We start from the raw sequence: 16,872 nt of genomic DNA, 5'->3' as shown, positions 1-16,872 counted from the left end.
CGGAGAGGTCCTTCCCTCCAATGACAAGAGATCCTTAAAATGGCATAAGGTCGCTTTACATGAAAACAAGATTAAAGGATTCATCATGCATGACGTATTAGTAGGCACTTCCGAGCTTCAGTCCCTGGTTGCTAGCAAATGAGGAATGGCTGATGTAGCCACGGCTCACTCGTAAACTTTCAACCGATGTAACTCATACTTTCTAGGCCCTAGGTCCGAACAGAAGCTCAGCATTTCACCAAGGGAAACACACTTGTGGTACACAAAGGATTGTCGATGCGAGCGATCCCTTCTAGCTTTAGCAATTAAAGCTAAGAACGGCCCTCTGATTAAAGCATCTAGACTACCATGTGCTTAGCAAAAAAGGCTTGGGATGAATCCTGCTGGCAGCAGCTTAAGGAAGCCAGCTCAGCGAAGAACTCAAAGTCATTCTGGTCTTTAGTTGCCTGGGGTAGTAGCTCAGGAGCCCAATCACCCCCTAACTTTATCACTGGCAGGAATGGCATCAGTACTTCTGGAATCTCTATACAACCTCTGGAGACATGTCCAGAGTGGCGGACCTCTACAGCATCCCCGTGGATGATGCTTTTTTCCACCTTGGGAGAAATAGAGGCCGCAATAGGTAGAATAGTGCTGTCCAAAGCTGCAGGCCCTGATGGAATCCCGGGGGACCTATTTCTAGCTGATATTCCAAACTGGACTTGTTACATTTTTTTTTGTCTAATGCAATAGCTAGCGGTGCCCCAGTCCCTGAGTCTAGGAAGGGCGCAGAGGTGGTCCTAATTTTTAAAAAAGGAGCTAGAGATTAACCCTCAAACTATAAACCCATTAGCCTGATCATGCCCTACAGAAGGTCTTCTGCAGAGCTGTGCTGCAGAGGATCCAATTATGGGAGGTCGAGAATGCAATCTTATCCCAGCACCATGTTGGCTTTAGGGTAAAGACTGGGACTATTGATCAGGCATTTCAGATTCTGCTCCTCTATTGGCAAGTGGTAACCAATTGCAAAGGAAGTCTTTACTTAGCTTTCATCGACTTAAAGACTGCCTTTGATCTAGTCCCCAGGGGCAAGTTATGGTTGGCGCTAAAAGATATGGGCATTCTGCCACCTATCCTTAATCTGGTAGTTCAGTTACAGGAAGGGAACTACGCACAAGTTAGATGGGGAGGCTCAGGGGCAACAGACGCATAACATCCCAGTAAGTAGGGGAGTTCGACAAGGTTATGTCTTGGCTCCCACTCTATTCTCTCTCGACATGAATGGAGTGGTGAGCTTTCTGCAAGAAGAACCAGCAGACCACCAAACTTGGGGGGCGATAAGGTCCCGACCCTCTAGTTTGCAGTTGACACCCTGCTGGTGTCGAAGACCCCAGCGTGGATGCAGTGGTTACGTATTAGATTCCACACCTTCTGCGACACTAGGGGGTTGGTTATTAACACGTCTAAAACCAAGTCCTACAAAGTCAGCCGCTTGCTAAGTAGTACTCCCTTGGAAAGAGTTGACACCTTCGACTATCTCGGTGTGCGACTCTCAGACAAAATGTCATGGAAGCCCCACCTAAATAAGATGCTGTTGGGCCATAAGCGAGTAACAGGCTCACTGGGAAAGGAGCATCGCAAGTCTCATAGTGGACCGGTAGCCCCAGCCCTTCAGGTCTAGAACGCAACGGCTGTTGGTACTGCTCTGTATGATGTACAGCTGTGGGGATTTTATAAGATCCATGATCTCTCGAGCATGAATTCCTAAGGGATCTATGGATGCTGCCCTGAACTATTCCACTCACTCCCCTAATGCTCGACATGGGTAGGCATTTCATCGGTGACATAGCGAGGCTTCGCCCGCTGCTTTTTTGGGCTTGCATTGGGCAGACCCTTGAGCTTCTACCTTATGCGGAAGCTCTGTCTGAGGTTATCCAGCTGGATACAATAAGGTAGGCTGGATTACTAATGCCAGGAAGCTGATGTCTGCACTTGGCCTTCAAGCCCAGTGGGCCATGCAGGATCCACCGAGGAAAGACTTGCTCAAACGACATTATTGGGAATGGGTGGACCACCAGTAAACCTAACTTGGGGAGATTAACTGCAGAATTCCATCTCCATCTCCACAAACAGAATAGACACCTGGAATCCTACCTAGACATAATCCAGGTCCCTCGGGACAGGATGTTGTACAACCATTTTAGGTTTGGAACACTTCCTGTCTGCGAGGTAACAGCCAATTGGCACCCACGCAACCAATCTAAGGATTGTCCATGCTGCAAGAACCCGGTGGAAAGTGTTGCCCATGTTATGTTTGTTTATCCATATGTCAAACTGAGGCTGAAAGGGCTAACACCAATTTGCCGGCAGCTGGGCACACAGAACCATTGGGACACCTTGCGCATTTAGGATCAGACCCTAGACCACTTTTTGCTCGCAGAGTGGCCAAGTTCTTAAGCCATGCATGGCTTATAAGACAGAAGGCTCATGTAGGAACGGCATAGTATCCCCCAGGAGTAGGGCTACACATAGCCACATAAGGGCTCACTGGGTGGTATTTTAAGTTCATAGCTATATGTTATGCACATGCACTTTAGCGTTTATAGCCTCTTTGCAATGTTGCCCCGAGGAGGGTTCGAGCAATCAATAATAAGTTCCCTTGGGTATTGGGAACTGGATCCACCTGTAAAGGCTCCAAACGTGAAAACACTGTGATGTGTTTTCTTCTCATCATATTGTTTTATTGTATGTTTTATCATTTTATCGCTGTTTTAAAACTGCTTTTTATCATTGACTTGTCAAATTTCATATTGCCCCTCTGTTGCAGCTACGCATAAGACGAATTGCTCGTACATATTTAACTGTAACAAGTTGTTGCATGAGTTGTTTATTTTTTTATATCTCTTTTTTATACTAACTGGTGTTTTTATAGCTTTTATAACATGAGTTGTTGAGATAAAGCTTATACATATGCATATAATGACCAGGTGGATCCACCCATTAGACGTATTGTTTCACCAGTGGAGGTGAGGAACAGAGTCCAGCCATTAGGTGATTTGGGTGAAAATGATTGACTTGTTTCTGTACCTGTGAGCCCCACACAGAATATGGTTGGGCTACCAGTTGGTAGTGTGAATATGAGGACGGATGACCCTGAAAAACAACCTTCCCTTTTAAAAATATGTAGCTGGGATATCGCTGGGTTGGATAGCAAGAGAAAGAATGTGCCCTGGTTAGATGTTATTAGAAAATGCCAGCTTGTGAGATTACAAGAGACATGTGACCCAGACAATTGTTTTTTATTTAGATGGGTACATCTCCTTTTTCTCACCAGTGAAAAGTGTCAGGGTGAAGGGTGGTCTCCTCACATTGATATCCCTGAGTTCAAGGTGTACCACTTCCCAAATTGCTACGGGCCATAGTAATCTCTTTAGATTTTGATGGTTTAACAAAGTCGTTGCTGATACATTTTCAAAATTCTTTTGATTGGGTATTTACTATAGAGCGTCTATGCACCTTGAAGTCATTTTTAAAAGCTTTTAAGGGAAAGCACATATCATCCTAGTCGGATATTTTAGTGGGTGATTTAAATTTACACTTATGTTCGCTAGTGTGCAATGATTATGAAAGCCACCCAGATTTAGACCCCATTTGGGGTGATAACTTCGAACACTCGACCAAAGGAAGTACCCTTGATGAGGTTTAGGCTGATTTTGATCTGGTTTCAACAAGAGAGGGTCTGGAAAGGTCCATTATTCCTACTTTTAAAGGGAGGGGGCAAATACGGCTATTGATTATATGTTTTTGTCAGCCTATTTAGCCCAGTTTAAATGTAGTTTTAATGTGCCGTGGTCAGAGTTTAGAGACCACAACCCCAATCCAATTTTTGGAATAAGGGAGACCACTTACTTTGTTTAAAAATGCTGGAGCAAGCAACAGTGATATTGCGCCACAGGATCAGAGGCGCAGGTTAAGATGGAACAAGACTTTACATGACTCCTTTTTAACACCCTTCATTCAACTTGTGATGTTGAGTTTCAGTGTTGTCTGAGCTACACTGGGAAAGACAAGCTTTTAATACATGCAGAAGGATTAATGAAAAGATCAAGATTAATCTTAGGGCCACTAGCAGAGAGAAGACTTATACTGGGGAGAGATGGTTTGACTTAAACTACTCAAGTGCCCATCAGAATCTGATTACAGCACTAACGAAAGTCCCTAAAGATAGGGTGGAGATAGCTAGGAGCTGGAAATATTAAAAACATACTATAGCATCCTGTAAGAGAGAGATCAAGGAGAAAGCTTGTGAGGATCTTTTGAACCCTGATACCCTTAGTAATAGCACCTCATTTGGGGAAATCATTAACCAAATCTTTTTTCAGGAGTAGCAAACAGCATAGTAGATTGCACAATCCCTGTAGATGCTTGGGTAAGACACTTGACATCTATTGATGATCAGAAGAGTCTCCCCCCACCCTACCATTGGGTCCACAGAGTGAGGTTTCTAACCCTTGTTCTACAGTGGAGGAGGTAAAGATCTCCATACAAGCCATGACTGAGAACAAGGCCCCGGGGCTGGACGGGGTCCCTGCTGACATTTTTAAACATGACCCACTGGTTTGGGCAAAAACATTAACACATGTCTTTAATGTGGCACGGAGAAAGTTTCCTCTCTCTTATTGGAGATGATATATCATTATCCCAGTGTATAAAAGGGGGGATAGGCCGGACCCCAGGTGCTCTAGGCCGATTTCCCTCATTGATTCATCAGTTAAGGTCCTGGGTAGGTTGATCTTGTCTAGACTATCAAACTGGCTGAAGCAAAAAAAATAAATTATTTCCTGTTTGCAATACTTGTTTAGGAGGGGTAAAGGCATTCTTGATCAGTACATTATTTTACACCTGTTAATTTGTAAAAATACAGTAGCTAAAAGAGGGCAGATGCATCTGGCATTTATGGACCTGGCATCGGCCCTCAACTAGGTCAACAGAACAAAGCTATGGTCATTGCTAATTGACCGCTTTCATTTGCCTCCAGCTCCAGCTGCACTCCGGACTACTGCACCCAGCCTGCCTGCCTGTCACCACGGCGCTCAGCCATTCTTGTCAGCAGTGAGCACCAGGAGGCGCTTTAAATTCGGCCGCGGGCTTTCCGCAGCACAGGACCCGCTTTCATTTGCCTCCAGCTCCAGCTGCATTCTGGACTACTGCGCCCAGCCTGTCTGCCTGTCACCACGGTGCTCAGCCGTTCTTGTCAGCAGTAAGCGCCAGGAGGCACTATAAATTTGGCTGTGGGCTCCTGCAGCGCTGGACGCGTGCGGGCGCGCTGGGGCTACGCCCGGGCAAAGCCCATCAAAGCCTGGCGGATGCTGGGCTGGGCCCACTCTCTTTCATTGGTCCGCCGGGATTGGATTCATCCAACCAAGGTACTGGCTACATATATTTGCCCCTCAAAGTTACAGAGTAATTAGAGACATGGGGAAGTGCAAGGATACTTGTACGACCATGGGAGGTGGTATTGTAGGGACCCTTGATGCATTGTTAACAAGGGCTGAGTCAGTTTTGACACAGGAAATACAGCTCATGGAAAAGAGACTTTCCCTTGACACCCTTGCCACCCAAAAGCGATCCTCAATAGGGCGTATATGTCTGGCCAAGTCACCCGTGCGCCCCCAAACTTCCACTGAGCATCTGCATGCCGAAGGCCCAAGATTGGACAGGACCGGGGGGAGTAAGATTCTACATCAACCCGGGCAGACTTGGTCCTTGACATCGCAGAAGATTTTACTAGTATTGACTTAGTCTCAAGGGGGGGTGAGGCTGTACCAGTGCAAGAAGTGCCTACTACATCTGTGGCTTCGCCTCTACCCCATCTAGAAGATTTGGCTCCTACTATGTTTGTAACAGCATCTGATCCAGGTACCAGTGAGGTCTTTACTAGATCCCAAAAAATGTCAAAGGGTAGCCTGGCAAGATCGACAACAGCTAGCAACAATGAACCTCCTGCCAAACGAAGTAGGGGAGGTGCCTTGACAAGACAAAACCAAAGGTCTAAATCTAAGCTGCAAGGAGCCAAACCTTCTATCCCTGAAATTATGGTTCCAGAATCCACACAAGGTCCTATAATGAATCCTATGCCTCGTAACAACATCGACACCCCGTAGGACACTAATGGTCATTCTGACCAGTGGAAAAGACTGGAAACTTTGGTGACTGTTCCTTTGAATCCATTAATATGTAAATTATCAATAATGGAGGAAATATTGTCTCAAATCGAAAGGTCAAGTAGAATAGTACATTCCTGTGGGGTATGCTGCTGTAATTGCTTAGACCAAGTACCTGCTGTGGCCACCAAAGCACCTAAACCATCTGTGGCGGGAGGGCCTTCACCAGGGGTGCCATCTGCTGGGGGTCTTAACCCATGGACAGATACCGGTGTTGAAACGCCAACCTATATATACCTCCCAAATCAACATGGGGGTATCAAGGCCTGAGGCTCGGATTGGGAATCCAGGCCTAAGGTCCTCTGGGCGAGGGGCAGTGGGATTAGATACGGTGTCGGAGGGAGGGTGGACAAAGGGCCACCAGGGAACAAAATGAGTGTCAGCAATTGAGTGGGGAACACATTTTAGCAGCTCCCAGTAGCCGAGACTTCCCAATAATAGACCTTCCACCTGCATGCTGCCCTTATACAGTTGTCCTGACAGGTGTACCAGAGCACAATAATGCACACGACGAACCTACTGTGCAGTTAATTAATAAAGTGGCGCACTGGATGGGCAAGTATACCAGGTTTAATATCTCAGAGCACCGGCACATTTTGATAGCAAGGAGTGTTTCATGGATCAGGAGGTTGAGGAAAGCTTTCCAAGGAGATAGCGTGATTGTCACGCTTAGATATTCCAAATTAGCTCACAAGATTCTTGCTCATCCTCCCAGCTCTTTTGTAGAAGAGTCAGGCATTAAAGTACTACCATTGGGCTTTTTTTATAGGCCACCACCCAGCTGTAATTTCCCTCAACGTTATGCAGGACAAGGGGAGGAAATAATTTGGGGGGGTAGGCTGGTCGCTCTAAGTAACTCATTTGCCCCATTGAGGGATTTGAATGATATTGATTTACTACGCTATGGGGAGGGGGAGGGCAGAGTCAACGATACTTCTCTGATTAATAGGGGCACAGTATGCTAGAGAGAAGAGCTCAAACAGGGGATAACACCTTAAATTATACATGAGGGTAGGAACTCTAGCAACTGCGAGTTAGATAAAACAGAGTTGTCTGTCACCATGTCTAGCAGTGCTCCGCGTGTGGACCCCAGGACAGGGAGCAATGGGGGTGATATAAAAATATTGTCATGGAATATAGTAGGACTGCCGAGTAAATTTAAGGACGAGCAATGGCTCCTGTACGTATGGAAGTTTCAAATAATTTGCCTGCAGGAGACATGGGAGCCAGGAACCAATTTTTACATTAAAGGATACAAAACCTTCTTCTGCCCAGCAGTAAGGTCGTGCTCAGGACGTGTAAGTGGGGGGGCTTGATTATGTTTGTAGATCTGGGTATTCAGGGCAGCTGGAAGAATCTTGCATGGGAATCGGACATCGCCCTGGGTCTCAAATTCTCTAACAACATGTACAGGTTAGTTTTAATTAATATTTATAATGCAAGGTCACAACTGCATGGTGCGAATAGTCTCCAAGGATTAAATACACAGATAGAGTATACACAAGAGAGAGGGTTGGCACAGTCACAACTGATTTTGGTGGGTGATTTTAATTGCCACCTGTGCCCAAGATTGAGGGTGTCTCAGGGCAATTGGTCATCTTGAACTTTAAGAAAGGGACCACACTTGGAGCATACACAGGAGGGGCAGGAATTGAGTGACATATTAAATATCTATGGGTTAACCCACACGATGGATCAGATCATTACCAGCCAGGGCAGTTTGGTTAACCCGACCTTTAAAGGGAGAGGATGTTCGTCGTTTATCGATTACATTTTTGTATCTAGTACTCTGATAAGGTGCTTTTTGTAACATTCAATGTAGTGGGTTTAGTGACCATAACCCTCTGATTTTAGGTTTGGCTACGTCACATCACTCTATAGTTCCACATAGATTAGCAGGGGGTATGGCGATTCTGGCAATGGATCAAGGCAGGAGGCTGCGTTGGGCCCAGATTGACCCTGGCACTTTGAACTTTTCTCTGTTTAATAGAGCTAAGCAGGATATTTGGACATGTCTATATTCAGATGTGCAAGAGGTCGAATTAATGATGCCTTCAGGAACATCGCTCTGACAGCGGATAGTCTTCTGAGAGTCCTGTAAAGGAGTCATCCAAAGGCAGGAAATGTGATTTAATAATATCCTTTAATGGAGATCGTAAATCAGCTTCCATGCTCAACCCAGTATCTCGACTGAATGTCCCTTGTACATTCTTCCCTTAACATTCTTTTAGAATGAATGACATCATCACAGTGTCATTTACACATTATTACATTCTCCCCCCTCCCCTAAAACAAATCAAACAAAGTAAAACAATATAGATAGAGTAAATGCATTAAAATTGTTCAATTAGTCTTTCTGGTTTTCTTGAAATTCTTTCCGATTTTCTCTGTATCCATCTATCTTCTTGGTCATTTGAGTGTTTAGTATTTTGTGTAATTCTTTTAAAAAAAGACTTATTTCTTGTTATTGTTCTATTTTAATTTTCTGCAGTCATCGCTGTACCTTGTATTTTTATAATTTCCAAAGGTGTTGGGTGAAATCTAGTTTGTGATTTTTTAACTTGTTGTTGCCGAACTAGTACAAGATCACCAACTTGATCGTCTTGATTTTGATACATTTTTCCTTGTTCCGCGTAAAATTTCATTTTTTCTTTTGCTTCTTTGTCTTTTTCTACTACTTCTTTGTGTACCTTTGGAGGATTTAAAGGCAACTGTGGTAAGCAAGTTCGTCTTGATTGCCCAAACATTAAATCTGAAGGGCATTTTCCAGTTGATACATGTGGAGTATTTCTATAATCCCTTAAAACTTCACATAACGCTTGATTTATTGCAATTTGTGAGAGTTTCGCTCTTTGTACTGCTTTTTTAATTGTTGCCATCAATCTTTCTACCATTCCATTTGCTCTATGCCACATTGGAGTTACCTTTCTATGTATTATTCCCAAATAGTTCATACATTTTCCAAATTCCTCTCCACTAAATGGTGGTCCATTGTCTGTCTTCAATATGTTAGGTATTCCCCATGTCGAGAATATTTCATCTAATACTGGAAGTACTGTTGAAGTGGATGTAGAAGATATTAATTTTACAATTGGGAAGCGAGAATACTCATTTACTATTGCTAGCAAATAATGTCCAGAATCTAATGGCCCATATAAATCTGCTGCTACATTTGACCATACAGTATCTGGTAGATCCGACATGTGTAGTTCTTCAATTCCTTTTTCTTTCACAGTGCATTGGCAGACATAACAAGATTGGACAACTTCTACTTGTTTATCTAGCCTTGGAAACCATAACTTTTCTCTTAGAAAATGTTTTGTTGCTGAGACACCCCAATGACTTCCATGAGCCAGATCAATCACACGACATTGAAGACTTTCTGGTATTACTATTTTAGTTCCTCTGAGTAATATTCCTGATGAAGTCACTGATAGTTCTGAACATATGTTCTTGAATGCTAGTATATCATTTTTTTTTACATTCATTCGAAATTGACTCCCATTGGTTATCAATCTCCACTTGTTTCCATGTAAAATTTATTCTACTTCTTGTAGAGTATTGTCTTTTCTTGTTTCTTCAATTAGTTCACTTTCTCTAACAATTCCTGGAACCGTTGATCTTACTATAAAATGTATGTTTTCTTCCACCTCTAATTGTTGCTCATCCATTGTTTTAGATGGATGCCTGGATAAATAATCTGCAGGATTGTGTTCTTTTCCTGGTTTATGAATAATTTTAAAATCATAATCCATGAGTCTCATTCCCCACCTTTCAATTCTTGGTGGCATTTTTATTTTCGGATTTCCAAAAATAGACACTAGTGCCTGATGATCAGTGATAATCACAAATGATTTTCCATAAATAAAATCATGAAAATGTTCACATGCCCAAACAACAGCTAAACTTTCTTTTTCAGGCTGAGAATATCTCTGCTCTATTTCAGATAAGCTTTTGCTAGCATGTGAGATTACATAGCTTGGAGTTTCTCTTCCAGGTTTATGTTGTACTAATAATGCCCCTAAGCCTACACGACTGGCATCCACTATTAGTTCTGTACATAGATTTGGGTCAAAATATTTTAAATTTGCTGCATTTGTTATTTCCATCTTTATTTTTTGAAATGCTTGTTCACAGTCAATATTTCACTGAAATGTGTTTCCTTTCTTTGTTAATTCTCTTAGAGGTGAACTTACAGTTGCACATTTTGTTTTACATATCTTGCGCAGTAACTTGCCATTCCAAGAAAAGATCTCAGTTCTGCTACATCTTTTGGTCTCTGCATTACATTCAAGGGATAAGGATCTGGCCTCATCCCTTTTTCTGAAAATATGTGGCCAAATTTTTTTAATTCATTCTTATTTATTTGACATTTTTTTCCACTTACAGTTAATCCAGCTTCTACAAGCTGTTGACATACTTTATCTAATGCCTGGTCATGTTCTTCTTGTGTTTTTCCAAAGACCAAAATATCATCACTGTAATTCATACAATTTTGTATTGGCCTTATAACGTTCTTTATAATTTCTTGAAAAATTTCTGCTGCGGAACAAATTCCAAAGTTTAACCGCTTGTACCTAAATAATCCCAAGTGTGTTGAAAATGTTGTGATATATCTTGATTATCGATTACTAACTGATGATAACCTTTGCATAAATCAAGTTTTGAAAATACTGTTGCTCCGTTTATGGTACTTATCATGTCATTCAACGTTCTCTTTCAATAGCAGTATTAGTAATCCTCATGTCCACACATATTCTGATGTCATCAGTATCTTTTCTTGGAAGAATGACAATAGGACTTACCCAGGGTGTTGGGCCTGTTACCTCTTCAATTATATCTTGTTCAAGTAGTGATTTTATTTCTTTTTCAACTTTTCCTTGCATGTGAATTGGAACTCTTCTATGTGTTTGTGCTGTTGGTTTTATTGCTTCATTTATGTGTAAAGTAATTTCCTTTCCTTTAAATTTGCCTAGTCCTTCAAATAATTTAGGATATTTCTAAAATTGGATGATCTGTTGAAATATTACAATTCATTGCCAATAGACCCATTAGTTGAGCAGTTACATTGCTTAATAAACAAGGACCTGGGACTTCACCTTGCAACACATGTATATCTTCTTTACTTTTTGTATCTCCATATTGTAGAGTTTCTTCAAATGTTCCTAGGCATAGAACTGGACGTTTAGCACCCCATTGAAAGACACTAACATTTGATGGTGCCAATACAGGTTGTTTTTTTCATTTTCATATATTCAGTTATGCACATTATGATACATGTTGCTCCACTGTCTAAGACAAAAGGAACCTCTTGTGATCCAACTAATAAATTTACAGAAGTGTTTTTTTAAATATTTTCTCTTTTAATCATATTAATTTGCTGACAAATGCTATTTTCTTGCATGATGTTAGTTTCTTGCATCATATATAGCTTTTCTGATTGCTCAAATTCTTCTTCAGACTCTCCTTCAACTTCTTCCATATGTCTTATGTATTTTGTGTTTCCAATTTTTTTTAAATTTGATTAACTTGTTTCCAACTCTCTTTATTTTCTTTTTTAAATTTGCAAACGCTTGCAAAATGATTGTATCCTCTGGATTCTGTGCATTGTTGTCCGATTGCTGGACATTTTTTTTAATGTGGGAACTGAAATCCATGCCTGTAGCATAATATTTTTCCTCTAAACTGTGTTTCATTTTTTTTTCAATATTTGTTTTCTTTGACATTTCTCTGATCTGTTCAATTGCTTTAATTCTACCTTCTTCCATATTTTCAGCATGTTTTTGAGTCTGTGTTTCTGTTTTTGCCATGCAAATTATTTCTTGTAAATCATATTTTTTTCTAAAAGTTTTTTTCTAAATTTTATTGAGCTACAACCTTGTATTATTCTTAGTCGAATGGCTTCTTCATTGTTGAATTTATCAAATTCACAAAATGTAACTTGTTTTTTAAGTCTAGTAACATAGTTATCCATTGTTTCATTTTCTTGTTGACATGCTAAATTGAAATTAAATCTTTCATAATCTAAGTTTCTCTGAGGGTCAAACTTCGCATTTAAACATTTCATAATCCCTTCATAGGTGTTTTTTTAACTTCTGGAAATGTAGTTATTAAGTCTTCAACATCATCACCTACAAGGTTAAGTAATAAATATTTTGCTTGTTCATCTGAGTTTTTTTTACATGTTGCTTTTAGAAAATGGTTAAATCTCCTTTTCCCATCTTTGTGCAATATTTTCTTGTTCAGACAGACTGAAGGGTAATGGCCTTCTGAAAATAGTACTTAAAAAGCTTTCAGTAGTATCTTCCTCATTGTATATATCTGAATTCATATTTAGAACAACTTCATTGCTTGTTTCTTCTCCAGTCATGTTTTGATGTGTATTAATTCAAGCTATAATTAAACAATCTTTCTATGTCTGTTTGTTACTTTATTAATATAATTCAATGAAATTGTTTAATATATTTCAGTCAATATAGTATATTTAAATAATGAATATATTTCTTCTAATGGATGTAGTTTGAATGTCTTTTGTTTATTTTCTTAATCAGGAAGCTTGGTGCTTGGAAACAGGAAGTCCTTTATTTCTTTCAACTCCCTTCAATTAGATTGGAGACTTCAGTTGAAGGAGGTGTTTACAACAAAAGGTAATTAAATGCTTCTGTCAATTAGCTTAGGCATTTGAAAATTTAGCACGTGCCTCACAGTTAATTTAGTCTCAGAAAAAAATAATAATGTGTGTTTCTCAAAAGGTAATAGCATCTAACTGTTTACTCAGGAGGGGAAGGTAGCAGAACATTTTAAGTGCTCAAGTGGCGTTAGACAGGGCTGTATACTAGCGCCATTCCTGTTTACTTTATACATCAATGGCCTTGATTCCGCCCTGAGTTCTTTACAAGCAGATACCCCGAGGATAGGCACAAGAGTGGTTCCGGTTCTGTTTTACGCCGACGATGCAGTACTTCTTGCCTGCACGCCAAAGGGTTTGCAGCTCTTAATAGATGGCTTTGTGACTTTTATGAACAATTTGGACATGTCACCCAATCTCACAAAATCCTATATTATGGAAATCGGGAAGAAGCCAAGCAAACCCTACAACTATACAATAGGGACACACACTTTAGGTACTTGGGCATATTATTTGATGGACATTTGAATTTTATAAATTTATTAGAGGAGAAGTGTCTTGCCCTGTGTTAGGCCCTTTTAGCTGAATAAAGTCTTCAAAAATGCTATAAAGAGCAGTGACCATAGAATCTGGAATTTGGGAAGAGCGGCGAAATGTCCTGTTAGATCCACCCCTGCTGCTGCCTCTAGTGCAGCTCAAGATCCTGTTCCAGAAAATACCATTGTGAGTGAACGAGGTGGTAGGCCTTGTCGTTTGAAGCGTACTCCTCGCCACTTGCACGTTTCTTAGGTCTTCTGCTCTTTACATTGTGTGGTCATGTGTTTCAGTTGTGTATCAGTTGACTGTTTCACTTATTTCTTTGCGTTGTTTTTCTTGTGTTGTATGGCACTTGCTTCTAACCTCACTTATATGTATTTTGGCTTGGTAAAGCTTGTACAAAGTTTGTAACTTTATTTTGGATGGTGGAGGGGGAGGAAGTGTGGTGTCCTGAAAATTCCTATGTATCACATTCTTTATGTTCTGGAATGTGGGGTGCGTTGTCAGGTACTAGGTTGGATCTGCTTGTGTGGCAATTAAGCTGGTTCCTTGTCTGGATGGGGTCTCTGCAACTTCGTGTCCTGCATAAAGCTTCCTTCAACCCAACTTTGATGTCTCCTGCTGTACTTATTGAAGAGACCTACTTCCACAAAATTGTTTTTCAAACCCTTCTGTGCATACCTAGCAACCTTTGTACTCCGATTATTGCAATTCATCTTTGAGAGATTGCACACAAAGTAATCATCAGAGTTCTTTAGACATGTTAATTACTTATATAACTGTCACGAGATGGAGGTGAAGTTACACAATTATAAAAAAAATTGTAACTGCTGGGCATTGTTGTACGTTCTTATATTTCTCCCAGCATTTGTTCTTCATTCTTAAAAAAAAAGCATGCTTACTCTGAACGGGCAATTTTGAGGTATTTTGCTGTGATCAGTAGAGACTTAACACGGAGATCTCATTCTAAGCAACTTAACAATCCGAAATTCTCCTCTGTATTTTATTCTCGAAATGCACCCAAATGTTATCCATGTTTTGAAAAGTTCCAGCCCACTCTGCAAATTCAAGAAACTGATTGGAGCCCTCATTGCACGTGACATGGTGCCTGATGAGTTAATATATTGACTATGATAAATCCTGATGGCACAGGGGTCACTAGTTGTTGGGTCCAAGAAAATATTTCTATCATAAGTGTCCCTATCAAAATCGGAAATTACATGCAGATTCTGGTGTTTTTCTCATCAAAATCTTGATGTACCAGTACTTACTGGGCATTTTGCCATGGTACATTTTGTCAGGCTTGATGTTGGCAACATTGTGGGGATGCAGTAATTATCACTAAATTGTAATTTTGATCCCTGTGTAAACATGTACTGTCACAGAATCAAAATGGGCAACTCATAAGGAGAGCCTACGTGTTTTCATCCAGTAGTAAGTTAATACCCATCTTGGCCCAATGTATAAGAGTGCTACCCAAATCAGATCTCTCAGGTTTCACAGTCCCATGTGTGATTTTTCTCATCCACTTCAGATTTTTTATTGTTGCATGAAGTGGTTTGTTGACCTGTTGAACTAAAACTAGGACTGCAAGTCTCCGAATTTAGAGAAAATTCTTGCATGTCTGAGCTACTTACTTATGGGACTGGGAAACTTGAAAGCTCTGCAACACAGTATCGAGGATAGTATAAAATCCTGCCTTAGGGCTTAATTTGCACTTCATTCCACTCCTCCAAGTTTTTTGCATGATGATGTATTTGGGTTCCCTTTGCAACCTATTACAGAACTGTGTTATATTTTCACATAAAGTCTTTGTCCACAGATGCTAAGGTAACTTTGAAGTTTCACAGCAGTCAAATAAGAGAAAACTTGAGAATGTCATTGATTTGGTCTATGTATGAAATTTGTTTATGGGATGCTACGATATTGATTCCACATAAAAGTTTAAAGAATTTGAAATGAGCATGGCAACAAGGAATGACAACAAGAAATTGAGTCCCCCATATTGCTCATAATTCCAAGATGGTTGTCAGACTTCAAACTCTTAGTACAATAATCCATATGAAGCGACATAAATAGGTGGGGGATATTTGTGCCACATGCAAGTCCCATACCATTGCCTGTCAGCTCCATGATGAGTTTGGAAGACTTTTTCCTTTTGTTTGGTGCTGGGGTTCCAGAGAGAGGCATCACTGGCACTTTATTCCTCTTCAACCTGGATTCAAAAACAACAATAAGAAATAAATAAGCTAATTCAGGAAGCAGAAGTACCACATTAGGCCAGAAGACTCCAATACACTTCTTGGTCCTAATTTCAATACATCATTTGCTCCCCTTAACATCCAGCAAAGTTTGTCTTCCCTACAGCACACAGATGAAGGTTCATTTTTTACATACCTATACTCAGAATATCTGTTTATAACAAACAAAAAGAACCAATACATTTAGAGTGTCCCCAGAGGACACAATTAACTAAAATGAAAAACTGAAAGTATGGTTTGCAGATGTGAGCCCATTTAAAACAAGCAAAGCTTGCTTTGAAAGAAATGGATCACCCACCTACCAAAATAGAAATGTTGGGTTTCACGTTTATTATTGTTAGAAACAGCGCATTTCCCCGCAGTGAGTAAAATAATTGTGTTTTGAATAGATTCCTTAGTTGGAACTGATTGTAGTAGACACTTCAGCATTGCTTGCTTTCGAAAACTGTGTAATGAATCATCAACTAGGTATTATGAGATTACGTCTAATAGTTGATTTTGCACCAAGATACTTAAAACCATAAAACAATTACAGAGCATATTGTGTGACATGTTTACAACAATATTATCTAAAATATGCGATTCAGTGTTAATGTCAAAACGTTTCAGTCACTATTTAACATAGGCAACCTAATGTACACTACAAGATATCAATCACACCATAACAATGCACTAAAGCAGAAATACATAGTTCTGCCAAACTGTGAAAAAATATGTTAAAAGTGAAGTAGCCAGGAGGCCAAATAGATCAGACAATAGGCTAGACGACATTTAAATGCAAGCAGATATTTCAATGAAATAAAGGAGATCTAGGAAGCTGCTTGGATCAAACCAGGAACGTGATAAGCCTAATATTAGAATGCTTAATTTGTCTAATCAGGGGAGATAAGTTGGCTGTATGCCATATTTTGCCTTTAGAAAACTTCCCATACCATTACTTAAGGACTTTGACTTTGGGTTGCAATTAGTTCAGGCTAATTGGGTTGTGTACAAGTATTAACGATTATTTCATTTTTTAGTGTTAAAATTATTTTAAAGTCCTTAACCTGTTTAATTGTTACATAACATTTTAAATGTTTAAGTCTAGCCCCAACCCTAAAAATCCTTAAAACCTACCTCAGGCCATTACACATCATATGTATAAAACCTCTAAAACACCTTTTACTCGATACTCAAAACCCCCCCAAAACCCTAATACACACAGCAAACCTAGTCTATTCTACATTCCTACCTTCCCATACAC

The 16,872-nt window shown here is 40.3% G+C and overlaps 1 protein-coding gene across 1 annotated transcript in view; it reads right to left on the bottom strand.

Annotated features, from left to right (window-relative positions):
- MYOZ1 (myozenin 1) overlaps positions 1-16,872 on the bottom strand; it is a 370,778-nt gene that overhangs the window by 311,224 nt on the left and 42,682 nt on the right. Inside the window, exon 2 of the mRNA XM_085603510.1 lies at positions 15,483-15,583. Coding sequence (XP_085459636.1) covers positions 15,483-15,558 — 76 coding nt within the window. The 5' untranslated portion in view covers positions 15,559-15,583. The remainder of the gene's footprint in view (positions 1-15,482; positions 15,584-16,872) is intronic.

This window comes from Triturus cristatus, chromosome 1_2 (genome assembly GCF_964204655.1).
Source record: "Triturus cristatus chromosome 1_2, aTriCri1.1, whole genome shotgun sequence".
Lineage (NCBI taxonomy): Eukaryota > Metazoa > Chordata > Amphibia > Caudata > Salamandridae > Triturus > Triturus cristatus.
This window is presented reverse-complemented; position numbering and strand designations above follow the sequence as displayed.